At 39.2% G+C, this 27,190-nt stretch overlaps 1 protein-coding gene across 1 annotated transcript; it reads left to right on the top strand.

Annotated features, from left to right (window-relative positions):
- The first annotated feature begins 289 nt into the window (after window positions 1-289).
- Window positions 290-26,376, top strand: LOC128610668 (uncharacterized protein C18orf63-like). The gene is made up of 13 exons (XM_053630116.1): window positions 290-681; window positions 2,637-2,715; window positions 4,010-4,066; window positions 6,160-6,271; window positions 9,843-9,884; window positions 11,547-11,623; window positions 13,272-13,378; window positions 13,951-14,047; window positions 17,039-17,124; window positions 17,637-17,829; window positions 20,055-20,687; window positions 21,971-22,054; window positions 25,194-26,376. Exons 1-13 carry the CDS (start codon window positions 539-541, stop codon window positions 25,314-25,316), a joined length of 1,833 nt encoding a protein of 610 aa, XP_053486091.1. The 5' UTR covers window positions 290-538; the 3' UTR covers window positions 25,317-26,376.
- The last annotated feature ends 814 nt before the right edge of the window (window positions 26,377-27,190 follow it).

Below are 27,190 nucleotides of genomic sequence, written 5' to 3'. Positions count from 1 at the left end.
TTTAAATCATACACCATTCTAGTTCACAATGAAATCCTGTGCGTAACGTCCGTACAAATATTTACACGTTAAGAAATTAGCTGGAAATAAAAGCAGTTAAATATGAGAGAATGTTTATTTTTTTTTGCTATAATATATATTAGTGTTCGCTGCTATCCACGATTTCAGGCTTCCGCCTGTCCTAACCTATCCCCCAGGGATCCTACTGTAGTTACGTCCACGAGACGAGTTAGTCCCTGTGATCACTTACGTTACAGCAGCTATAAACAGTCGTTCCCTCAGTCCGTTGTGAATAAGTTGTTTCTGTGTAACATGTTAGAACAATTACTTGAAATTATTGTCAGAGCTGCTGTTATAGAAAATTAATCCACACCTTCTGACCAATCAGATTTGAGAATTTAACAGCGCTGTGGTATTATGATAAATATTGAACCTCCGCAGTGTGTACGTTTATGGATATTCTTCATTTATTTATTTATTTATTTATTTATTTTCCCGTGAGAGACATTGTGTCATTAAATCTTCTTTATTTTGCAGAATGACTGGATACAGTGAAGAGTGTCTGTTCTTCATCCCTGCACCGGACCTGAAGAAACTCTACAGTGTTTTTCTGTCATTTCTCAGTTTTTCATCTCAAGCAGATGAAGGAGAGCTGAGAAACAGCCAGGTGAAGACATGCAGGTGAGGCTTGTTGTTAATAATTTAACAACAAACAAAACTCCGTGCCGCACACTCCGTAATAAAGGCCAGAAATATGATCTTATTTGCCCAGCCTGAGGGCTTTATTTCATTACACTGTACACCTGTGTATAGTTATAGAGAATAACTTTGATATGGATATCAAGTATCATCTGGGCTTGATGTCAAAACAATACTATGAAGAAATAATAATAATAACTTGTCATCAACTGACATACGTCACACTGTGTAAAACATTCATTCATCTTCAGTGAGTGCTTTATCCTGGAAAACTAGGTGTGAGGCAGGAATACACCAGTATATCACAGGATGGGAGACACACACACCTAGGGGAAATTTAACATAACCAATCCCCAGACCTGTATGTTTTTGCGAGGTGGGACACCCATAACCCATTCAGGATCAAACCGTAGAGCACTGTTTAAAACAAATCGATGGACTAAATACATTTTTATAATGCACTTGGTATTCATTATTGTCTATTGATCATTTCTATAAAGTGATTATACCAGATATTATTCCAAATTATTTTCCACTGGGTTGCCTTAAACAGCTTTAGTTCATTATAGGCCTAGGTCTTTGTGTGTTTAACGCCAAATATTTCTATTATTAATCTCATTTAATATTAATATGATTAAGAATAAGGCCACATCAAAACAGGCAATGTTTGATAAATAATCAGGGATCATATAACTTTATTAGGAACAACTGCACATACAGTGCATGCAATTATGGTAAATGGTGATAAATGCTAGTAAATATCTGCACTTATATAGCGCGTTTTTAACCTTAGCGGTTCTACAAAGCGCTTTACACTGGTTCTCATTCACCCATTCTCACACACACACACTCACTTACACACCAAGGGTAGTAGAGCTGCCATGCAAGGTGCTAGCTTGCCATTGGGAGCAACTTGGTGTTCAGTGTCTTGCCCAAGGACACTTCGACATGTGGAGTCACGTGGGCCAGGAATCGAACCGACAACCCGATCTACAACCTGAGCCACAGCCGCTAATTAGGTATTAGTTATCTAATCAGCCAATCATGTGGCAGCAGCCCAATTCATCAAATCATGCAGATACAGGTCAAGAGCATCAGTTAATGTTCACATCAAACATTAGAAAGAGGAAAAAGTCTGATCTTTGTGACTTTAACCGTGACATGTTTGTTGGAACCAGATGGGCTGGTTTGAGTATTTTATAAACTGCTGATCTCCTGAGATTTTCACACACAACAGTCTCTAGAGTTTAAACAGAATGGTGCAAAAAACAAAAAACATCCTGTGTGCAGAGGGTCTACAGGCTGAAACACCTTGTCGATGAGAGAGATCAGAGGAAAATGGTCTGTGCTGAAGTCTATAGTAACTCAGTTAATCACTCTTTACAATCGTCTTGAGCAGAAAAGCATCTCATTATGCAGAAAACATCGAACCTTGAGGTAGAGGAGCTACAACAGCAGATGACTACCATCCATTGGGTTTCACTCCTATCAGCAAAGAACCGGAATCTGAGGCTATCGTGGGCACAGGCTCACACAAACCGTACATGTTGAAGATTAGAGAAAAAAAAATTCACGTGGTCTTTTATCCAATCTTTACCTGATGATAGCCTCAGATTCTCGTTCTTGTGCTGCGGCTACATGATTGAACGATTAGATAACCGCATGGACGTGCAGTTGTACGGGTGTTCCTAATAAAGTGAACCGTGAATGTAGTGTTTGGTTATTTAAACAAAGTATGGAGAAAAAAAAGTTTTGCCACCTTGTAGTATTAAAATAACTTCATGATTTCTTTGGAAACAAGTTTAATGAATTAAATAGAATCTAAGCCTATAGACATAAATTAGTTTACAGATGTACCTAAATCTCCTCTATTAATATTAACGTCATGTTTTTTTGTTCACTTGCTTTATGTAAACTGCGATGTCTTTATTTTTCAGAGAGCTTTTGCATTTGCATCCAGATCTTATTGCGTCCCCTGTGTTGGGCTCTTACGGTGGGATCAGAGTTGTACTCACTGTAAGTATAGCGTACACATCTATGCTTCACAGCTGTTCTGTTCAGTTCCACTTTACGACTGTACTGCCAGGTTCTGTGTACGTGTTCATTTGTATCACACGTTCGCACGAGAACCTGTCGATACACCTGTACGTGAGAGTGCGTGTAAGTGATCATGTGCGTGCGAGCGTGTGCGTGCCTTGCAGTCTGTGCTCAGGCATGCTCTGTGAGAAGCCAAATAACTGGTGCACATTCCAGGCATTCTGTCAACTCTCTTCCTCTGCTGGATTTAGGCCAGCGTAAAACAACAACACAGAACGGAAGTGTCAAGCACCACTAACGAGGTGCCCATCTATTAGCCCTGCTGGTTTGGATCAGGAGTGCGTGACAGGAGCAGTTTATTCATGCTGAGTATGAGTATGAGTTATTAGACTGTAGACTGAGCCTGTCGTGCTCGTAAATAATTGACTATGCTGTGCTTGTGCAATTATGTTTTGCACATTTGAAGACAGGGGTGAAAGATGAATGTTAGTAGAAATATGAATAGAACATGATTTATATATATATATATATATAGAGAGAGAGAGAGAGAGAGAGAGAGAGAGGGGGGGGGGGGGGAGTTGTGCCCAAAAGTTTGCATACCCCTTGCAGAATCTGCAATCCTAATATTATCTTGTTAACAAAATAAGAGGGATCATAAAAATCCCATGTTGTTTTTTATTTAGTACTGTCCTGAATGAGCTATTTCACATAACAGATGTTGACATATAGTCCACAAGACAAGATAATAGCTGAATTTATAAAAAAAAAAAAAATGACCCCGTAAAAGTTTACACACCCTTGATTATTAATACTGTGTGTCGTTACCTGGATGATCCACGACTGCGTTTGTTTTGTGATAGTTGTTCACGAGTCCATTGTTTGTCCTGAGCAGTTAAACTGCCCACTGTTCTTCAGAAAAATCCTCCAGGTCCTGCACATTCTTTGCTTTTCCAGCATCTTCTGCATATTTGACCCCTTTCCAACAGCGACTATATGATGTTGAGATCCATCTTATCACACTGAGGACGACGGAGGGACTCGTACACAACTATTACAGGCAACACGATACATTAAGCGCCAGGGGGTGTAAACTTTTAAACAGGATGATAGGTGTAAATTGTTAGTATTTTGTTTAAAGATCTTTTTTTTCCATTTAGTACTGCCCTTCAGACGCTAAATAAGATAGATACGTGTCTCCTAGAAGACAAAATACTTTAAACAGACCATCCACAATAACCTTTGGCTCAGTTTGTCACTGTGAACTTTCTCATAGATAACGTTTTTCAGGAGAGGCATCATCCAGGCTTATGCACAGAGCCACAATTTGCAGGTCAGTCAGTGTTTAGGTCAACCGGTAGTACATTTTGTTTAAGTGTTTAAGTTAAACATCAGTACATTGTTTTGGACATATGAACAGTTTTTGTCTAAGGCTTGGTTTATACTGTAATATTGACTAATATTGACTATACAGTGCCCTCCACTAATATTGGCACCCTTGCTAAATACTGTATGTAAAATTTAAATGGGAGTGTACTTGAAATATAGTTTTCTCATGTGAATTCTTAGGGGTGCTAATAATTGTTGCACACCTATATTTAACGAATAATTTTTTTTTGATAAACCTGTCTTGTGTTTGCAATTGTTTGATATCCATGAGAGCATAGTATTTTTGTGAATGTTTTGAACAAAAGATCAAAAGGTTAAACAATAAAGACAAATTTTCACAGCCTTTTTTGCTCATATTTACCTGGGGTGCCAATATTAGTGGAGGGCACTGGATGTGGTATATATTGTTCAGATAAATGACAAATTAAAGGGAAAAAAACCAACATAATGACCAAAGTTAGAAATAAATGGCAGAAAAGGGTTGATTTCAAAGTATATGCAGTGAAAATAACTATATTTTCAAAATTTTACTGTTGGTTTTAGAGCTCTGTCTCTTCTTATGACATTACAAAAATCTCATATATAAATCAGTGACAAATTAAAGAAAAGAACATCAAGTTTTACCAAGTTAGGCCACCATGAGCCACCAGAACAGCTTCGGTTACCATGACTGGGCTTGTGCGATATTGATCTTTCCCTCACAATTTTCCATTTTAAATTATCCCGATAAACAGGAACTCTGGAAATCGCAAAAACCCCAACATACGTTTATAGAATTTAGTTCACATTAATAACCTCAAAACATTCTCCATTTATCGTGACCCAGAGAAACGGAGCATGGGTTACTTGAGCACGTGTGAGATGTGGGGAAGGGGGCGGGGCTTTCAGGAAGGATATGTTAATACCGGAGAGTTGAAAACACCTGCACAAGTAATTCCAGATTTACATGTTGATTGGCTCATCTCATTGTTTACAGGGGAGGAAAAAAACCTGCTTCTTCTTGTGTATTTTTGAGTAAAAAATGTTTGTGGCGCTCCACCGTGGCTTAGTTAGCACGTTTGCTTCACCTCAGAGTTTGGGGTTCGAATCTCGCCTCCGCCTTGTGTGCCCAGAGTTTGCACGTTCTCCCCGTGCTTCAGGGGTTTCCTCCGGTTTCCTCCCCCAGTCCAAAGACATGCATTGTAGACCGATTAGCATCTCTAAATTGTCCGTAGTGTGAGAGTGTTTGTGTGTGCGCGATTGTGCCCTGTGATGGGTTAGTTCCCCGTCCAGTGTGTCCTGATAAGCGTCACGACCGCATAATATTGTGTAGGGACGATAATATCGTTATATCGCACAGGCTAGCCTTGGCATAGATTCTACCAGCTGTATTTAAAGACTGTACTGTAAGCTGTCTTGCATATGTCTGTATCATGCTGAATACATATTTAAATTTCATATTATGTGCACAGTTATTTCTTCTTCTGCAGTATTATTTGGACAGTTTTGGGTTGTTGTTTTTTTACAATTCTGTACACAACATGGACTTCGGATGTGAAATACAGTATGAAAACTGAATATGAAAGTACTTTTTGGTCAAAGTAGGCTTGTTTTTGAATATTTAGTACATTATATGCAATACAGTTTTGGCTCATAAGGCAAAGATTCGATGTTTAGCAATACCACTGAATCTGCTCCGGTGTGATACATTTTCAATTTAGTAGACTCCGATCGATACGTTCGACTCTGGGCTAAGTCTACTGTTAATTTGTGAATGAATATATGTCATTTAAATATCAAAATTATCAGCAAACCACCTTTCTAACCTATTTACCTATTTATCAGTTTAAATGTTTGAATTAGTTGTTACACAGCAGTTGTCAGTCCTTTTACAATGTACAGTGTAAGCATTTATAATTGATTGTTGCCTCAATTCTTTTCAATCACTGCTTTTTAAATTGATGCATCGATCAAAATTGTCGGATCGTTACAGCCCTAGTCACGGTTCACACTTGGTAAGTTTTCTTCTGATTATTGATATTCTCATTTTGAGTTCAGATCAGTTCTCCTCAGAGGGTTCTGCCTAGCATGCTGCAGACGTGTCTGTCTTACTCCTTCACTGCTCGACTGGCACCGAACTGGAACAGAGCAGGACAATATTTAATCCCAGGTACAACACAGGAAAAGGGGGTGGGGGGTGTGGTGTATAAATGCAGTCATTTAAATCTTTTGAATTTTCTTTCGGGATAAGACTAGCGCTTCCATTTCTGTTGGGAGTGGAACTAGCTTTAATATGATGACAAAAATTAGTTGGATATCAATCAAAGGCCTTCAGCCTTAAAGCTGTGAAGGTTTTTACACAGTCTCATTCTGTCCTCACCTTTGTTCTGACTGGGCAACCTTCCAACTGTCACTGTTTATATAACAGTTATACACCATCTGTCTTCATGAGAGTCTCTAATATCTGGGAATATAGAGGTAGAGTGCCTTCTGAAAGTATTGGAACAGCAAGGATAATTCTATTGATTTGCCACACATTGAGATCAAAAGATGAACATGAGACAATAGATCAGAATTTCAGCTTTCATTTCCTGATATTTACATCTAGATGTTTTAAACAGCTTAGAACATTGCAGTTTTTGTTTGAACCCACCCAATGGGTGTTTCTTGCTGCCCTGTTATATTGACTGTGTTAAAGAATTAACAGCCCTAGGTTTCACCTGTTAGGACTGCATTTGTTGTTAAAAAGGATAAGCAAACATGAAGACCAGAGAGCTGTGTATGGAAGAAAAGCAAGCCATTTTTAAGATGAGAAAAGAGGGAAAATCTATCAGAGCCATTGCACAAGCATTGAGTATAGCCAATATGACAATTTGGAAAGCTGAAATTCTGATCTGTCGTCTAACATTCAACTTTTAAGCTGAAACCCAAATATCTTCAATATAGGGGGGGGGGGAATGAAAGAATTGGCTTTGCTGTTCCAATACTTTTGGAGGCGACTGTATTATGAGCACACTAGTCACTGCTAATAGGCACCTGTGTAGTAAAGATTCTTTATTCATCATACGTATCACACTACTGTATGCTATCTCATAGGAAGTTACCTCCAGAGACTAAAGGTCACTGCCGGTGTGCTGTTTCTGTAGTTATTTGGCTAAAGTTTAATCCATCCTAACGTCACATTGACCTTGGACCTTCTTATCTGATGAGCGCTGTCATTAACGGATTGGTCCCAACAAAACCCCTTCTCTTGAAATATTCAAATCTGGACCTTGAAATAAAATCTATAAAATTGTTGTTAATATATATGTAATGCCTGGACCTCAGGAGCGGTGATGTACATACCTTTGTGTTCACGACATCTGTTGTTGCATGTGTTACTTTTAAAAGTTTATTACAGGTAATAATACTGATAGCAGTTACTAACACTTTGGTATAATGTTTGATTGACAGACATTTAATACTGACATGATATTATAAAAAAAAGTTGAAATATGCTGAATTGTTTTTTATTTGATCTGTTTGCTATACAGTGCATCCGGAAAGTATTCACAGCGCTTCACTTTTTCCACATTTTGTTATGTTACAGCCTTATTCCAAAATGGATTAAATTAATTATTTTCCTCAAAATTCTACAAGCAATACCCCATAATGACAATGTGAAGGAAATTTTTTTAAATCTTTGCAAATTTATTAAAAACAAATAACAAAAAAAGCACATGTACATAAGTATTCACAGCCTTTGCTTAATACTTTGTTGAAGCACCTTTGGCACCAATTACAGCCTCACGTCTTTTTGAGAATGATGCTACAAGCTTGGCACACCTATTTTGGGGCAGTTTCTCCCATTCTTCTTTGCAGGACCTCTCAAGCTACATCAGGTTGGATGGGGAGCGTCGGTGCACAGCCATTTTCAGATCTCTCCAGAGATGTTCAATCGGGTTCAAGTCTGGGCTCTGGCTGAGCCACTCAAGGACATTCACAGGGTTGTCCTGTAGCCACTCCTTTGTTATCTGGGCTGTGTGCTTAGGATCGTTGTCCTTTTGGAAGATGAACCTTCACCCCAGTCTGAGGTCCAGAGCGCTCTGGCGCAGGTTTTCATCAAGGACGTCTCTGTACATTGCTGCATTCATCTTTCCCTCGATCCTGACTAGTCTCCCAGTTCCTGCCGCTGAAAAACATCCCCACAGCATGATGCTGCCACCACCATGCTTCACTGTAGGGATGGTATTGTCCAGGTGATGACTGGTGCCTGGTTTCCTCCAGACATGACGTTTGCCATTCAGGCCAAAGAGTTCAATCTTTGTTTCATCAGAAATGAGACTTTTGTTTCTCATGGTCTGAGAGTCCTTCAGGTGGGCTGTCATGTGCCTTTTACTGAGGAGTGGCTTCCGTCTGGCCACTCTACCATACAGGCCTGATTGGTGGAGTTCTGCAGAGATGGTTGTTCTTCTGGAAGGTTCTCCTCTCTCCACAGAGACTCGCTGGAGCTCTGTCAGAGTGACCATCAGGTTTTTGGTCACCTCCCTGACTAAGGCCCTTCTCCCCGATCGCTCAGTTTGGCCGGACGCCCAGCTCTAGGAAGAGTCCTGGTGGTTCCAAACTTCTTCCATTTACAGATGATGGAGGGCACTGTGCTCATTGGGACCTACAATGCTGCAGAAATGTTTCTGTACCCTTCCCCAGATCTGTGCCTCGATACAATCCTGTCTCGGAGGTCTACAGACAATTCCTTGGACATCATGGCTTGGTTTGTGCTCTGACACGCATTGTTAACTGTGGGACCTTATATAGACAGGTGTGTGCCTTTCCAAATCATGTCCAATCAACTGAATTTACCACAGGTGGACTCCAATCAAGTTGTAGAAACATCTCAAGGATGATCAGTGGAAACAGGATGCACCTGAGCTCAATTTTGAGTGTCATGGCAAAGGCTGTGAATACTTATGTACATGTGCTTTTTTTGTTTTTTATTTTGAATAAATTTGCAAAGATTTCAAACAAACTTCTTTCACATTGTCATTATGGGGTATTGTTTGTAGTATTTTGAGGAAAATAATTAATTTAATCCATTTTGGAATAAGGCTGTAACATAACAAAATGTGGGAAAAGTGAAGCGCTGTGAATACTTTCCGGATGCACTGTATTTATGACTTAAGTAATCTAATAAATCCAAAATTTGTATATGTGCTGTTACCAAAAAATGCAGTGTATACATGGGGTAACATCTAGACAAACATAGACATGGGCAGTGTAAACATAGGGATATTGATTATGAACAGACACACAGTGTGAACAAAGAAATATTGAGTGTAATTTTCTTTTTTTGCTGACGCAAGTGATGATGACATTGATTTGCATACGCAATAAAATTTGCATGTTGCATTTGTATATGTTGCTATATAACTTATCCCAAAGATAAAACAAACAGTGATTATGGAGTGTCTCACTGGGACAGAGTTGTGTTTGGTGTTAAAATGTGGCCCTGTTTTCTTGTATCCTTGTACTGGAGGCCATTTCATGTTGAAACTGCATGTTATTGGCCTTGATGTTGAAACTTTGACTTCTTCCCATGACTAATAACTTCAGAGATATCCTTAGTGTTTAGGGTTACTATCAGTGTTTAAGTCACATTCTTGTTTCATTGTACAAAATCATAAAATTCTCATAAATGCTAATATCTTTAAAGTTGGTTTTTTTTTTTTTTTGCAATCTTTTTTTTTTTAATCTGTGTTCTGCAGGAAAGGACTTCCTGTCTGATTCTAGCAAACGCATTGCTGTTGGTAGGTGTGAGTCTCAGCTTTCAAATACAACTCGTATCTGCTTTTAGAAGTTGTTCAGTTAACTCGCGCAGTTATCTGATCAGTCGATTATGTAGACTCAATTGAGGTTAATGTCATGAATCTACACAGAATAGGTCCTAATATTGAAGTGTTTGGAACCAATGTACTATCCAAAATGATTTATGAATGAAAACATTGTTGTGATTACATAAGTATTCACCCCCATCGCTGTGAAACGCCTCATTTTGTTTTGGTGCAACAACATGCCATCGGATGTCACATAATGACTACGTAAGGAGAACATTATTGAGAGAAGCAAGCAAGAGACCAAGGGTAACCCTGAAGGAGCAGGAGATCTTCAGTGCTCAGCTGGGACAACAATACACAGGACGATCCTGAAAGATTGGCTTTATTGAATAGAAACAAGAAGAAAGCCATTATTAAAAATCAGTGATATGAAATCCTGTTTGGATTTTGGCAAAATGCATCTTCAAGACTCTTCTCTGGTATGATGATGATACCAAGATTAAAATTTTTGGCCCCGTGTTGGCTGAAACCCAGAAATGCTCATTATCCATCACACCGTGAAGCATGGTGGTGGTAGCATTTTGTTGTTCCGATGCTTTTCATCAGCACTGACTGGGAAATTTGGTCAGGGTTGAGGGAAAGATGGATAGGCATATATGGGTCAATCCTAAAAGAAAACTGCTTGAGATTTGAGACAGGGTTCAAGGTTCTCCTTCCAACAAGACAGTGACTCTAAGCATATTGTCTATAAAGCTATATCCGAACGTTGGTTCAAAACCAAGTGTGTGTTAGAAGGTCAGTCAGATTGAGGTCAGTCAAAGCCCAGACCTCAATCCTATTGAGAAGCTGTAGCAAGACAATTGGAAATTGTTGTTTGCCATCATTTGCCATCATTAACTCTTAGTTCTGTGCTATGTGTGGTTGACCGCAGAGCGTTTCAGGCCTGGAGAGTCTAAATGAACACACACTGACACACATGCTGTTCACAGAGACGTCTGGTTTATTCATGCAAAACAGGAGTATTTATACACATAGATAAGCAAGTGCGTGGGCGGGTTTCTCTACTTGTGCAGGTGCTAGACAGATTTCAGACAAAGCACACAGCACACAGAGTCATACTACAAAATAAGTCTTTTCAAGGTGTAGAAAATACATGTGTCAGCTATAATAAAGGATGGCAGTTGATCAGCTTATTCAAAGAGGTAATAAAGTGAATACATTCATCATAGGTATTTGATAGCACAGAGACACACAAACAGAAACTATAACCCAGTATTCCCCGTATCTAAGGTGTCTTAATAGCAGTTCATAATATAAGAGAGTACATGATATAAGAGAATTCCCTTCAGTATCCAACGCTGATAGAGGCATACCCCAGAAGATTTGCATCTGTAATTACAGACAATGTTGTTCTACCAAGTATTAACCCAGGAGATTAATACTTCTGCAACTAACAAATGTCTGCTTTGTTGCTTAATCAACCTTCATATCACTACACGAAGAGTATTTTTTTACCTTGAAATGTTAGACATAAAAATCCCAATTTAATAGGGAGGAGGGGGGTGAATACTTAAGCAAAGCAATGTAATGTTTTTAACAACTGTTTATTCTGATGGTGGATGGTTTTGTCGACAGTCATGGAGCTGAATGTGAATGAGACCGAACTGTGTGTCAGCGTGGAGGCCAGTACTATAAGACTTCCTCCTGTAACAGTAAGAAACAGCTCTGACGTGCATGTAATGCTGTGCCCTTTAATAATGATTTAGTGTGTGACATAGTAAAACTGTTGGGTATGTTTCACGTTTTTCTTTTTCTTCATTTTGATTAACTTTATTTTATATAAGTGGTTGGGTAGAAAAGAACTGGACACGTTAAGTATCCATGTATTTTTCAACATGCCGGATATTCTTGTTGCACAAGTTTCACCATATTAACTCCCAGGAATCTGGTATTGTATTACATTGGGTCTTTAAAGGGTTAAGTTTCTATGCACGGGGACACACACACACACACACTGAGTAACACATGCTTGTGATCAGACTCGCACAGATATAGCCTAAATGCAAAACAGTAGCCACAAAGCAGATAGCCATACTATGAAATATCATAAATTTTATGAATGCTACAGAGCATAGCAAAAAAAGGAATACACTTAGATATACACTCACCGTCCACTTTAATAGGAACACCTGTACACCTGCTCATTTATGCAGTTATCTAATCAGCCAATCATGTGGCAGTAGCACAGTGCATAAAATCATGCAGATACAGGTCAAGAGCTTCAGTTAATGTTCACTTTAAACATAAAAATGGGTGGGAACGTGAGATCTGTGACTTTAACCGTGGCATGTTGGTGCCAATGAGTGGATATTTGAGTTTCTGTATCCTTCCTGGCAGCTCGAACCAATCTGGCCATTTTCCTCTGGCCTCTCTTATCAACAAGGCATTTCCACCCACAGAACTGCCGCTCACTCAGTGCTTCTACGTAAACTTTAGCGACTATTGTGTGTGAAAATCCCAGGAGATTGGCAGTTTCTGAAATAATTAAACAATCCTATTTGGCACCGACAGCCATGCCAGTTTAAGTCACAGAGATCAGACTTTTTCCCTATTCTGGTGTTTGATGTGAACATTAACTGAAGCACTTGACTTGTATCTGCATAATTTTTTGCATTATGCTGCTTCCACATTGATTAGATTGGCTGATTAGACAACTGCATAAATGAGCAGGTATACATATTCCTATGAAAGTGGATGATGAGTGCATGTTTATGCACACACACACACACACACACACACTGTGAAAGTTTCATCAGTGTTTACCTATAGTAGGTGGATAAAACAATGATCCCGGTCCACTACATCATAATAACAGCTCTGAAAGCCAGAATGTGGTCTAGATCTTGGCCTAGTTCACAGCCAAGTCAACATAAATCAAAGCCCATAGCATACAGAGAGGGTGGGAGGAGTTCAGTGAAAATTCCTTTAACACCTTTGTCACATTTAAGTATTATGACCATTAATCCTAGTGAGGTCATTCCTGCCTGAGGCAAATCACACGCAGCACACGTACACTTTTGTCACACATTACATGTGTATGAAAGGATTTTTGCTGCATTGTGTACTGTACTGTACATCAGCTAAGCTTCAGGCTCCCTCCAGTGTTAAGAGGTGTACACGCTGTGCTTACACTTCCCTCCTCCACACACATTTTATCCTACTAGTGCCCGGATGTTGTGTGCAATTCAAGTAAATAGCATAGAAGTGCAGAAATCTGTTATTTAGTGTCTGCTTGATGTTTATTTATTTCTGTGATTAGTCTGCGATTAGTTGTTTATTGACCGACTAATCTGTCACCAGCTGAGAGACTTCGATGTTCCAGCTCCTGTGATGGAAAGATTTCTGAATAACCGAGAGACAGTTCTCCACACCAAAGCACCAAATAACTGGTGCTACGTTCTCCCAAGGTGGGTTTCTTCTATACAGTATGGTTTGTCGGTGAAATCCATATTTAGACATATTAATACAATCATTATTTATATTTTTACATTTTGATGGTATTGTGTTAAGCTGGGTTTACTCTATAAATACTTAATGTATAAGGACAAATAGGAGGACGGTATAGGATGATGTAAAACTCACAGCACAGCTACAGATGTCAGATAGTGGTGATTGGGAAAATGTCAAGGAAACTTGCTAATGATTTCTTTTTATGCGATTTCGTTTTCAGCACGAGCTTGGATCTTGCTGATTGATGAAGTACACAGAATGTAGTCATTTTCTTTAGGAGGTCTATCATTAGAGGATCTTCGTTATGTAATCTGACATGAAGAACACGTTGCCACACAGTCAGTTATAGAATCCAGCCAAGATTTTATCAGGATCATCCTGTACAAAATGTGAAGAGTAATAATCTGAAAAGGCTGATGAAATGGCACCGTGTAAAACCGGCTTTAATCGGATAAATAAATGACTTCGAAATATGCATTGCAAATGAACGTGCAGAATTTGGACTGTGTGTTTGTGTGTACATAATTAGCATGAAGAAGGGCCAGGTCGTCAGCATCGGGCGCACGCTGCCAGCAGAGTGTCCTTTCCAGACTTACGCTGATCTTCAGAAGCACTGGAACGGCATGGTATACAAACACACACATGTAAACATGCGTACAATTCAAGCAGAAGTTTGGATCCTACGTGTTGTTTTTTTTTTTAAACAAACAAACATAAACTCTGCTTCAGAAGAGAAGTCGAATCACCTTGGATACCTTCTTGTGGACATGCCGAGGCATGCGTTCCGTGACTGTACAGTGTGTGTGTGATGTAGTCTTTGATATACACGCCATTGACATTCAAGTACTGTTGTCGTTTCTATCAACTTTCTAGCCAGATTGCCGTGGTTGTTCATAGAGTCACAGTTACTTACGTAACTCATGTTCTATTATACTATTTAAGTGTGAGGGGGGGATGGCAATATTTAGAAAAGATCCGCAAATAAAATTTGAACTAGGAACAGGAGGCTACATAGCTTGGTCTTTTTCCAGTTTTAATCTGTCCACGTTCTGTGAGCCTGTGCCCTCTGTAGCCTCAGATCCCTGCTCTTCTCTGACAAGAGTGGAACCTGATGTTTTCTTCTCCTGTTGTAGTCCATCTGCCTCAAGGTTCAGCGTGTTTATGTATTCCGAGATGCTTTTCTGCTCATCACGGTCGTAAAGAGTGATTATTTGAGTTACCATAGCCTACCTGTCAGCTCGAGCCAGTCTGCCCATTTTCCTCTGAGGTCTCTCATCGACAAGGCGTTTCTGCTTGAAGAAGATCCCAAGAAATCAGCAGTTTCTGAACTCAAACCAGTCTGGTACCATCAATCATGCAACGATCTTTGCTGTGAACATTAACTGAAGCACTTGACCTGTGTCTGCATGAGTGTATGCATTGTGATTGGCTGATTAGATAATTGCATGAATGAGCAGGTGTACAGGTGTTCCAGGTGATCCACTTTAGACTATATTTATCAAGCAGTCTGAGTTTAGAACTTTTGCGCTGATCCAGCGTTTTGTATCTTTCACTATTCAGATATTGTATTAATTGATAATCTATTCAAGTTCTTAATAGATTAATTCATTGATTACATCTATTCCTCTTTTTTCTTTTCTTTTTTTAAAAATTTCGTCGTAAGGGCATGAAATCATTTTCATTTGACTGAGTCATTGGATTTCATTTAGTATATGTGACTTTTTTTTTTTTATTAGGGGCTAGAGTCTCAACTGTTTCACATAGACTTGCTGAGCTAATTAGCCAGCATGTCAAAATAAAATGAATGAGCCCATTGCCGTATTGTAAATCTGTACACATGGATTTAATGTGAGAAATAATGCTGTTAATTTATAATCATTTCTTGGACTTTTTATTATTCATAGTAATAAGCATCCACTGTGGCGTTAAACATCAGTCAGCGCATCATTATTCGGACATTATCCCTTCAGCCTGTCATTAAATCACACCAAAAGATATTGTATTTCTCTTTTAGATCATCTTTTATTTATTTATTTTTTAATGTCAGCAGAGTTCGTGCATTCCTGCTTGTGGTCTCTGCTGACCATGTGTTTTCCATTCACTCTGTGTTTTCTTCAAGGCTTTTATCACCCTCGACCTCACGTTTGGAAGTCTGCTATCACACTGAGGAGAGCTCGCTGAAACACACTCTGCATATTTTGACTCCTTAGTAGTTCCCTGCGTGTGCATGTTTGCTGTGTAAATGCGCGTGCGTGTGTGCACGCATGTGTGTGTGCGTACGTGCTGAATATTCACTTTGTAGAGAAGTCAAAATCTAACCTTTGATCACAAACAAACCCTGCATGCTGGTTGGGCCTCTAACACACAAGATTCTGGCATGACTTCCCCTTGAAATATCATACAAACACTACCCCTGCACACTAACGTGCAGAATCCATAACCGCTGCTTCAATCGGTATGGACATGTACAGTACAATTAAGGCATCTTTTTCATGTTTTATACATGCATATATGTAGGACTTATGCCACTGCACTCCATTCATGGAGGTAGTTTTAAGAGCTTTCCTTGTCATATTAATACATGGGAAGGTACTTTCTAACCTGTACATGGTACTTTAAAGAAGAAGACATTAACACAGTACATTTCCCATATATTTGGTATATGTCTTCCAGCACATACATAAAATATACTGTATGTATATAAAAGGTAATAACTGGCACGAAGCACACAGCTGGACCAAACCTCTATTTGGACTAATAGCTCTGTCACTTTCACTGAGTGCTTTATCCTGGTCAGGGGTCGTGGTGAATACGAAGTCTAGTATCCCTAGAATACTGGGTGTGCGGTGGGTTTAGACCCTGGGACTGGGAATGGGACGCCAGTGTATCGCAGGGCATCATGCACACATACATTCATACCTCGGAGCAATTTATCTCAGCCAATCCACCTACAGGCTTGTTTTTGGGAGGTGAGAGGAAACTGGAGAAGACACTCAGAGAAACTCCACACAGACCGTAACCCAAGCTCAGGATCGAACCTGGGACCGTAGAGCTGCTGTGGCACCACCGTGCCACCCTGGGCAATATCTGCTTAATATTTACTGTTGTTTCTGTTTTTTTCTTTTTTTCTCTCTCTCTCTTTTTTCCATTTTCTCTTTTCAACACCTGTTAGAAAAGTTCTCACTTTGATTGCAACAAAACTGTTGTGTACGCGGTCCTTTTATTCACACAACGTTCTGCTAAACGCGTAAATATCTGTGTATAGGTCTATATGAGTGTGTGATCATTATGCAGTACATTTTGAAAATGGCATTTTATTCTTAAAAATGTTCAAATGAACGTTCATTTTGTCTGCACCCTGCACCTCTCGTGATGGGTGTAATGTCCCGTTTACCTTCACTACATACCCAGGATGAACCTGGCCCTTAACTGGACAAAGACACATACGAGCAGAGATTGGGAAAACTTTGTTAAATGTTTTACTGTGAATAGGAAGATATTTGATTTGTACCATGTAGTGCTTTCTTCTTTGGAAACACTGGCAATATCGACAGTCTTACATTGCTTTTAGAGTAACCTCTCTCTCTCTCTCTCTCTCTCTCTCTCTCTTTTTTTAGTATGGCTACTGTCTGCCTCCACAGAACGAGGATGAGGCGCTGTACTGCAGTGTGAATTTTAAACCGCTTGGCGAGAAGCTTTTCACGTATCCTTTATTGTCTTCATACAGCCAAATCAAGTCTGCTTTATCATGTTTACTACCACAAATCCTTTCTACATCTTGTACATTTAAGCCACTGCATCTGTCACATTCACACGAAGCACATTTACATTGTCCAGTAAGCACATTGCAGACTAAATTGTAAATATACCATTGTAGGCTTTAGTGAGCCCAAAGCAAATTGTGACACTTGATGAAACACATCCAGATTTAATGATTTATCTGTGGTTTCAATACTTTGTGCCATTATGCTGAATGTTTTGAATTACTGTTCTCTCCTCATTCATACTGGCGCCAATGGCTCTGGCACAGTCTCTGTGATTATGTCATCAAAGTCTCAAGTTACTTCTCTAAACAACCACTGCAAACAAAAATAAAAAAGGCTGTAAGCATATAATTTATTTCCACAGCCTTACTGTAGTTTTTGGACTCTGCTTTGGTGTCTGTCATTTCATACTATTTGAGTTTGGTTTGTGTCCTTAAGTCTAATGGTTCAGATATCCATTGTGCTGTATTCGCATTCTGCCAGTACAGTGTTTTCCCCGAGTGAACCTGCAGGGGGCGCTCAGAGCCTTTATATCCGATGTCAGAAGCCTAATGGAGAATGTTTGTGGCTTTCCAGCCCAAATGGCCAGCAAACCCTGCTACCATACCACCAATCTGAGCAGACCTAGTTTACAAGTATATGAGGTATTACCATTATATTAGAAACACAGTATTGTTTACTTGTTAGTTAGCTATTTATTATATATATATTTATACTCGTTGCAGACAGTTCCAGCGTTGCGGATGTGAAAATATGAACTCCTATTGACTCCTAAGCTTAGCATGAGAACATTTTCATATCTTGCCATGTAACGTTTCAGGGTGCGCACAGAACAATAAGTAAGACATTCGTTTATATATTATATACACATAGCATGGTGTATATAGACTTCACATAGACTGACTGCTGTTGAGAGACACATTTTCTGTGAATCCCTTCTAAGAAAGCATCAGTATTATAATGAAAGTGTGGATGAAAATATCCCAGTTTTAACATGTATGTAGTAAAGAGTATGTATTTTCAGTAAACTGTATGCACAGTGTACTGTGCAAAAGTCTTTGTCATAAACAAAGAATTGCTTAAGAGCAAAGCTGAATTCGAAAGTAATGAAATGAAATGTTTCTACATTTAAAAAAAAAAATATTTAAGGCATCCTTTAAGGCAGTATTTTGTGTGACAAGCCCTTGCTTAAAAAAATAGTAGTCTCAGGTACAGTTAGTGAGTTTGTGCAGTTTTATAAGGAAATGAGCTGTAAGTTTTATCGAGCATCTTGCAGAACCAGTCACGGTTCTTCTGGAGACTTTGACTGTCGCACTCGCTTCTTATTTTGAAGCAAAATCCAGCAGCCTTTACTGTGGTTGGTCTTCCGAAAAGTGGTCTCTTACGTAATGTACTGCTTTCTTTACTGACATACAAACATTTTTATGTTGCATTTAAGTTTGTGCTGGAAAACTAATGTTTGGAAATCTGAAATGTTTTTGTACTGACAAAGTTTATACATAAAAAATTAGGGTGCCTAAGACTGTACACAGTGCACAGTACTGTATATTATCTGTTATATGGCACTACTGAAATAGGAATACTGTATTTATTTTAATTATTGATTCCAATGATTGATGATGATGATGATAATGATGGGATTTTTAAGAAGATGTAATATTTTGGAATTTTCATTATAGATAAAATCTCTTTCCTAGTCATTTTTACCCGTGATTGTAGATAATGATTATCCGACGAGTGCTAATCTGTTTAGTAAAAAGGTCAGCAGCATACAGAAATGAAAAACAGTTCAAACACTTCAGCGAGCGCACTGATTATCTGCGAAGGCGGCTTTCAGTAAGAACAATGCCACATTCACACCAGTTAAACGGGCTCCTGCATGAGAAATCCATAATACCATCCAGTCTTGCTTTTCCAGCAGATTAAATTTCTCTATAATTTACATTGCTGTAATAGAAAGCTATACAGATTGTTCATCGTTCAAACGGCGTGTTTGTGCCAGACCTTGGCAGAATTTCTGCTGGACCATGTTTGGAGTTATGAGATGGTGAAATCGCACTACGATCACTGTGAATGCTTTAATACTTCAGAGGTGTCTTTTCTGCCCTGCACCTGACCCTGTGTTGCAAGAGTAATCACCGAACATCCCCAGAGTGCACTTAAATTTGGCAGAGTGGCTCATAGATGATGAATTACTGCTTGAATCTAGAGCATGCAAGTAGAGTGAAACTTCTCTCTTACGCATAGGAGGTGTGTATATACAGCACACAGTGCTTTCTGAGGAAATAGTCCATGGAGAATTTCCCTTCCAGACCTTCTGAATAATGCAAGGTGGCCACAACAAAAAGTTGACACGGTGTTGGAAAACTCAGAGTTTCCAGGCAGAACAATGACCCAACATGAGGTCATTTCTTCTTGATTGGGTTCCAGTCCACAGATGGAGGGGGAAACTCAAAGCAAGCAGGCTTTATTTATGCTGGCCCTAACTCACTTTGGTGTTATTGGACTATGACAAATTAAGTGAAGCATGGAAGGAAAATCAATTTGTGTCCGTCTCTGAGAGTTAGTGCAGATGAGGAGAGATGACAGGACTGTTTTTCGGTTCTCCTGGGTACCCATGATTGATAATGACGTCTCCAGACCAACCTTGATTAGATTATGACTCATCTAGATGAGACACACATTAGGCAGTTACAGTATCTGTTAAAACTTAGCCAAGTAGTCTGGTTTGTGAAGTGTTAAAACAGATGCGTACCAAAAAGCTCTGAAAATATGGGTTATATGTCACGTAATAAGTATGTGCCTGTAATTTAAAGTGAATTTTATGCCCCTGTATATTTTACAGCCTCCTTTCTACCTCGATTTTCAGGACTCTGGGGCCTTACCTGCAAACCTGACCTTCAAGAGCTCTAGCAGACTCGTGCTGAGCCAGCTCCCTAATGTTTTCCCTCCAGAGACGGTGCCTCTTTCACACTTAGCATCTTCTCCATGGCCCCTAAGTCAGCCTGTCGGTCTGAGCAACATCAGACATCCAGCTACAACCAATGGACACGGGAATCCTCAAATACCTAACCCCATTTTGCAGTCATTTCATTTCCATCGCACTGAGCCATGCCAGTTCCCGTCATCCTTCACCTCAATCCCATCGTTCTCCTCTTCCTCGTCCGTCTCCGCTAACCAACCTTTGCTTAGCAACACTCAGCCTTCTACACAGAGACCCAAACTGGTGCCTATCTTCACAAACAAGTCACTGAGCTGCCATGTTAACGTCACAAAGATCCTGGCTGAGAAAAAACAACAGAAACAAGAAGAAGCGCAGTGTGTGTCTAGAGCAGCAGTTCAAATATCCTCCTGTTCTCTTTTATCCTCTGCATCATCACTTCCTAGAGTGTCTCTGCCATTTTTTAAGGACCGTAAAAGAGACCACAATGTCTGCACTACCGCACCAGTACAACCACTCTTTCAAACAAAACCCGCACCCATGACTGAGATCAAAAGAGGGGTAAGAAGGACACCACCACTATGCATTTTATATTCGCAGTGTCCTTACATGTGCAACATTATAATGCTACAGGAAATGAAACTCCAGATTCCACAGACAAACCTATCATTTATTTTCAAACAGCTTAGTGTCTCCTAAAGTTTTTCCATCACCACGAAATGTATCTGGGAATTCAATACTGACAGCTGTGATTTAATAACAGGCTTACAAGGCTTCTTGGCTGCTATAAATAAATGAAAGGTGCAGTCAGTATTATTTTGTACCCCCCCAGAAATACTGTATCCAAAATACTGAGTGGAGGTTATTGCAGTGAATCATCGAATCCTGATTTTTATCAAACCAGATAGCCGTTACTAATGTGCAACCCAGATGTGACAATGGCGGGGAAACTTGTCACCTGAGACGACTTAAAATTAGAGCTGCATGACACCAGACAGTGGAGGCTCTAAATTATTCATTTTGTGCTCCCAATCATTGGGAGATCACAAGTTTGAATCCCAAACTGTGGCCGGGAGTCCAAAAGAGCAAGATTGGTCATGCTGTCTAGGAAAGGAAGGGTGGTATTCTTTTGAAGTTTGAAAAGATGCGGTTGGCCGATTTCAGTCTCGGAGGAAGCATGCCTTAGCCTTCACCCTTCCTGGTTGGTAGCTGCCGTATGAACTAGCTGGAGAGTGGCCAAATTGACCAAATTAGGGAGAAAATAGGGGAAAGATAAATCATATATTTCGCGAACAGTCTGCCATATATTTATGGACTAGAAGCAATCCGTTAATCATATCCATGCTATACACACCCTTCCTGAATGTTAATGTTCTCAGAACCTGAAAGGTCTCAATAACAAACATCATCCCAAAATACTCTACATCCGCCTGTCTGTTTGTGGACAGGAACATGTGTGTAACATAGGGGTTTATAAAGTACAGTCAAAGTGTGCCGGTGTTTAAATGTTGCTCGGCTAAATGGCTGAAATTAGCTATGAATAAGAACACATGACCCTGTTCTGTGTTGCTGTATAGCATAGTCTGCTGTAACAGGAAGCTAAACAAATTGCTCATGTGTACAGATTTTAGTGTGTGTGTGTGGGTGCGTGTTATTCTTCAGCAAATTTCTGTTTGTGGGATCACTGTGAATGATTTACCGGTAGGTGTAGGTGTTTGTATTTTGCGGTTTATCCTTCTCCAGATAGCTAAGCCTTAGACTATATATTTTAGTATGCAAGTCTTTGATGACAGCATCTGGATCATTTAGGCGTAAATGTTGTTCTTAATGTGGTCTTGTCTCAGGGCGAAGTATTTGAGTCACACCCAAAGAAAGCCAAAGTCAACATACAGGAAGTGGATGTGGTGAAGTATGCAAGAAGCAATCAGGTAATGAAGCAACCCACACCTCTCATCTCTGTAATCACACTCAGGAAGCAGTATTTAATTTATCTAAACAACAAAGCTCTAAACTTAAGCTACTCACAGTACATATGTAATGCCGTGAACTGGCAATATATGTCATATATCAGTGGGGGAGACTTCTAAAGAATTCTGAAGTTACCAGTTTGCATTTTGCTCTGTCACTGAGGAACAAAGCAATTGTTTATTTTTATTATTTTGTTCCTCCTTCGATCTCCATGAATTAACTCCCTTATTTGTAAGAGACGAAGCCGGTGTGTAGAGGGAACTGATTTGATTTAGTGTCCATTAGTCTCTCAGACGTGCCGCTCATAAACCAAATGAATTGTCTGGCTACATCTCTAAATGAAATCCATTACAAATCTGGCATGTGTTCATGACCTGGATTAGAAGCCATTAAGAGGAGTGACAAGCCAATGCATCATTTTGATGTCAGGGGTGAAAAGAGGTGCTCACAGAGTGCAAGTGCACAGCAACAAAGAATCCTTCCCACATGTTACTTATGTTCCCGCCACATGAAACTAGATGCCTCTGATGCTTTCATAATTGATTAATGATTCACACTTACTGTATACCATCACTGGAATATTAATTCCTCCTATAATATGGCTGCCTTGCGTGTGTTGCTGTCAGTAACCACAATACATTGTGGTTTTTACAGTTTATCACACATTTGTTTTTGATTATACATTGCCCTTCACTTATATTGGCACCCTTGGTAAATATGAGCAAAGAAGGCTGTGAAAAATTGTCTTTATTGTTTAACCTTTTGATCTTTTGTTCAAAAAATATCGAACAATTGCAAACAAAACACAGGTTTATCAAAAAAATATCTTTGGTAAATATAGGTGTGCAACAATTTTTGGCACCGTTTATTAATGTTTAATACTTTGTGCTACCTCCCTTTGGTAAGAGTCTTCTCCTATAATGCTGATGAGGTTGTAGAATACATGGCAAGGGATCTGAGAGCGTTCCTCCATACAGAATCTCTCCAGATCCTTCAAATTTCAAGGTCCATGCTGGTGGACTCTCTTCTTCAGTTCACCCCACAGGTTTTCTGTGAGTTTCAAGTCAGGGGACTGGGATGGTCATGGCAGGATCTTGATTTTGTGGTCAGTAAACCATTTTTATGTTGATTTTGTTGTATGTTTTGGATCACTGTCCTGCTGGAAGATCCAACCAAAGCCCATTTTAAGCTTTCTGTCAGAGGCAGTCAGGTTTTTATTTAATATCTGTTAATATTTGATAGAGTCCATGATGACATGTATCCTAACAAAATGTCCAGGTCCTCTGGCAGAAAAACCTCTCTTTGTGCACCAAAACCACCTCTGGTGTTTATTGACAAAAAGCTCTATTTTGGATTCATCTGACCATAGAACCCGACCCCATTTGAAGTTGAAGTAGTCTCTGCCAAACTGAAGACTCTTGAGTTTGTTTTTGGATGAGAGTAGAGGCTTTTTTTCTTGAAGCCCTTCCAAACAACTTGTGGTGATGTAAGTGACTTCAGATTGTAGTTTTGGAGACTTTTTGACACCAAGACGCAACTAACTTCTGCAATTCTCCAGCTGTGATCCTTGGGATTTTTTTTGGCTACTTGAACCATCCTCTTCACAGTGTACTGAGACAATATAGATACACGTCCAATTCCAGGTTGATTCATAACATTTCCAGTTGTTTATATATATATATATATATATATATATATATATATATATATATATATATATATATATATATATATATATATAAATGGAAATATACTTCCAATATCTTTTTCTCATATGAATTCATAGGGGTGCCAATAATTGTTGCACACCTATATTTAACTATTAATAACTATATAAATATTTATATTTAAGATTTTATTTGATAAACCTGTGTTGTGTTTGTAATTGTTTGATATCCATGAGAGCAGAGTAAAGGTCAAAAGGTTAAACAATAAAAACAATTTTTCACTGCCTTCTTTGCTCATATTTAGCAAGGGTGCCAATATTAGTGGAGGGCACTGTATACAACTTTTTACACCACTAAATTCTCAAATCTCAAATGATCGGTTTGAAGCTGATCATTGACTAAATTTGTTCAGCATCTCTGGTAGCTATAATTCAAATCATAGTTGTTGTTTTTTTATTTTTATTAATGTGCTCATTCTAATACATTAACATCTCCGTAGTAACAACTCAATCACAGGGACTTGTATGGCAGATGCCTCGCCTAATCTAAGGCTAATAATAAACGGATTAACAAAATGTTTTGGATTTTTTTAAGAAAGGAAACAGTGTAATTGTTGATATGGTGAAGTTTTCTGTAACACGATGTTTATTTAACATTTATGGAAGGAGTCTCCAGTGCCAGCACTTTGTAACGGTCATTATGTTTTCCAGCCACGGGAAAGTCTTCACTTTCTCCATAACATGACAAGCTGCATTAGTTGGAACTTAGAGAGGAAACAATGAGGGGACGACTTTTTATAGCTGCTATATTGAAAGCGATAACAGGAACTGGCTTGTAATTAAAAAGCACAATGTATAGTTCATTATTAAATTAAATGAAATTACAAATTTGTAGTAGAGTGGTGGTGAGAACGCTTGCCTCGCACCTCCGGGGATGGGGGTTCGAATCCTGCCTCCTCCCTGTGTGCACAGAGCTTGCATGTTCTCACCGTGCTTTGGGGGTTTCCTCCCCGAGTCCAAAGACATGCATTGTAGGCTAATTGGAATTTGCAAATTGTCCCCGGCGATGGGTTGTCACCCCGCATTGTGCCCCGAGTTCCCTGGGATAGGTGCCAGGCTCCTCTGTGACTCTGTGTAAGATAAGCAGTATAGAAAATGGATGGATGAATAGTAGAGTAGAAGAGTAACAGTTGGCAAATCTCTGTGGTGTAAGAAGAATAAAATACTTCAGGAAGTCTGTTATGGGGGGAAAAAAAACAACAACTTCAGAGTGTAACAATAACTCCACTTCATGTCAGTCTCCCTGTTGTTGATCATTTTCCCATAACAGCATGACCTAAGGTGGTTTATTCTTTACATGACTAAGTCAAAGAAAGATCAGTGTGGAAGTCAGTGTTACAGACTGGAGGTATTGTGTATTCATTTTCTCTCAGCTGGGAAAGATCAACGTAGCGACTCTGCAGGCCTGGCTGAAAGGTCAAGGCATCACTGTGCGTTCAAAGGACAAGAAGGAGGACCTGATCTCAAAGGTCATGCAGTGCCTGAGTGAACCATGAGGCAGGGAGTCGGCATCCAGACAGCTCCTGCAGGTTTAGAGTTCCTCTCTCAGGTAATCCACACCGGAGCAGAGGTCTAGCCTGTAGCTTTTCCCTTATGGCACTCAACATGAAGGAAGGAATAACATGAGCTGCCCATGAGTTGTGTTGTGCTTTAGCTTCTTTTTTTTTTTCTTTTGCTCGGCCAAGTTCAGCACGATGTTACGTTAGGCTCTGAGCAGAAACGACTCGATCTTATAGACTGAACGCTGGTCTAAGTTAAGAATATATGAATGTACATTTCTCTCTACGAGGTTTGAACTTGTTCGTTTTGGTAACTTTGTGATACAGTTGTACAATTAAATATAAAACAAGGCCATCAGTTGTTTTATTTTTTCCAGCTTGATATTATAACATATTGTGACGTGAAAAATTTGAATACAAATATGTTTCCTGTTCGGTGTTGCTTTCGTCATTGGTTTCTTCGTTCTTGGTTTAGTGTTCATCTTTAAATATCTTCAGTACTTTTAACGCAGTCTAATTTAACTTTATACTATCACTAAGATCCAGCAAGAAGTTTGATATCCAAAAGCACACAGAGAATTTCAGATGACCGAGGGTGCTGCGTGCTGGCACGCCTTCGAAGCGTTTACTGCAAGCATGACGGAAAGCTTGGATGGCTCGGCTCGTGTCGGCTCTAATGATACACGCAACTGAGGAGTGTGACTGAAATGGAAATTGGCGCAAGTCACTTTGATGGCTAATGAAGGAAGCTTTCAGAGAGTCCAAAGTCAGCCTTTTTAACACTTCTGACTAAACAAGGGCTAATGACTGGTTCAAATCTTTTTCAGAGACTAGAGTTCCTGTATAGGCTACACTGGTTTCTCGTGCAATTGTAGGGTTTACTTGTCCAAGCTTTTTGGGATTTTGTACAGTATATCTAAGATAGTTCAAATTTGAACCAGACATCCTTTTTCCTGTGTTTAGACTCATGTCCTATAGTCTATCATAATACTTTATGGCTGTGACAGCTTGTTCCTGACAGTAAAGTCAGGTTATTTTTCATTTTTGAGAACGTATGAGGATGTCTGTGGGTTTAAGATTACCAGGAAATTCATGGTTTAAATCTTTCACAGAACGTGGCCCTGTACCTGGAAGTGCATGGCTTTAAGAGTGAGACTGGATTTTTTAAAAAAATTCTTCCTCTTCTTCTTACCAAAGCTTTTTTGGATACATCAATAGTTGTGTTAATTTTGTTAATCAGTTAATGAAACTGCTATATGAATTATACTCGAGTGACCCTCTTTGACACAGCGGTGAAGGGCAAAATGTTTTCGTTCCTTTTTCAAGCAGCCAGAGGCCGGCATGTTTCCACATCCATCTGCTGCTTCAGAGCGATGGCTCTTCAGAAGCATAATTTGAACAGTATTCGCCACAGGGCACATATACACATTCCTCTATATGAAACGTGCAGAATCATGCTCCAGTATTCCTGTTCATACCTCTGGGCAACTATTTACCTGAGTGCTGACCCAGTGTACATGACATAAAACCTTCACACTAAGTTTTGTATAATTGCTGTGTTTATCATGGAATCATTATTATTTATGATGTAAAGAATGATGAGATGAAGTTAGAGAGATTGAATGGAGTTTGTTGCTGTCCTGACAAAGCCCTCTGCCACCAAGACAAAAACTAGCTTGCTGTTAAAATGTGGGTTTCCAAAAAAAATGTTTCTGGGAATGAGAGGGAAAAAATGCTTGTAAATAAATGAATTAAGTAAGTGAAAATAATAATAATAATAATAATAATAATAATAATAATAATAATAATAATCAGGCACACTTTATTTGCTGAATGCAGGGTATGCAAAAAAAATAAAAATAAAAAACAAC

The sequence above is a fragment of the Ictalurus furcatus genome, chromosome 1 (genome assembly GCF_023375685.1).
Source record: "Ictalurus furcatus strain D&B chromosome 1, Billie_1.0, whole genome shotgun sequence".
NCBI lineage: Eukaryota > Metazoa > Chordata > Actinopteri > Siluriformes > Ictaluridae > Ictalurus > Ictalurus furcatus.
Note: the sequence above shows the minus strand (reverse complement) of the source record. Positions and strands in the feature narration are given on the sequence as shown.

Bases quoted from the DNA above. Each gene is read 5' to 3' on its own strand.
- LOC128610668 (XM_053630116.1), top strand. From the start codon at position 539: ATGACTGGATACAGTGAAGAGTGTCTGTTCTTCATCCCTGCACCGGAC. The intron at 13,379-13,950 runs GTGGGTTTCTTC...GTACATAATTAG, and splicing joins TGGTGCTACGTTCTCCCAAG to CATGAAGAAGGGCCAGGTCG. The intron at 17,125-17,636 runs GTATCCTTTATT...CTAATGGTTCAG, and splicing joins CTTGGCGAGAAGCTTTTCAC to ATATCCATTGTGCTGTATTC.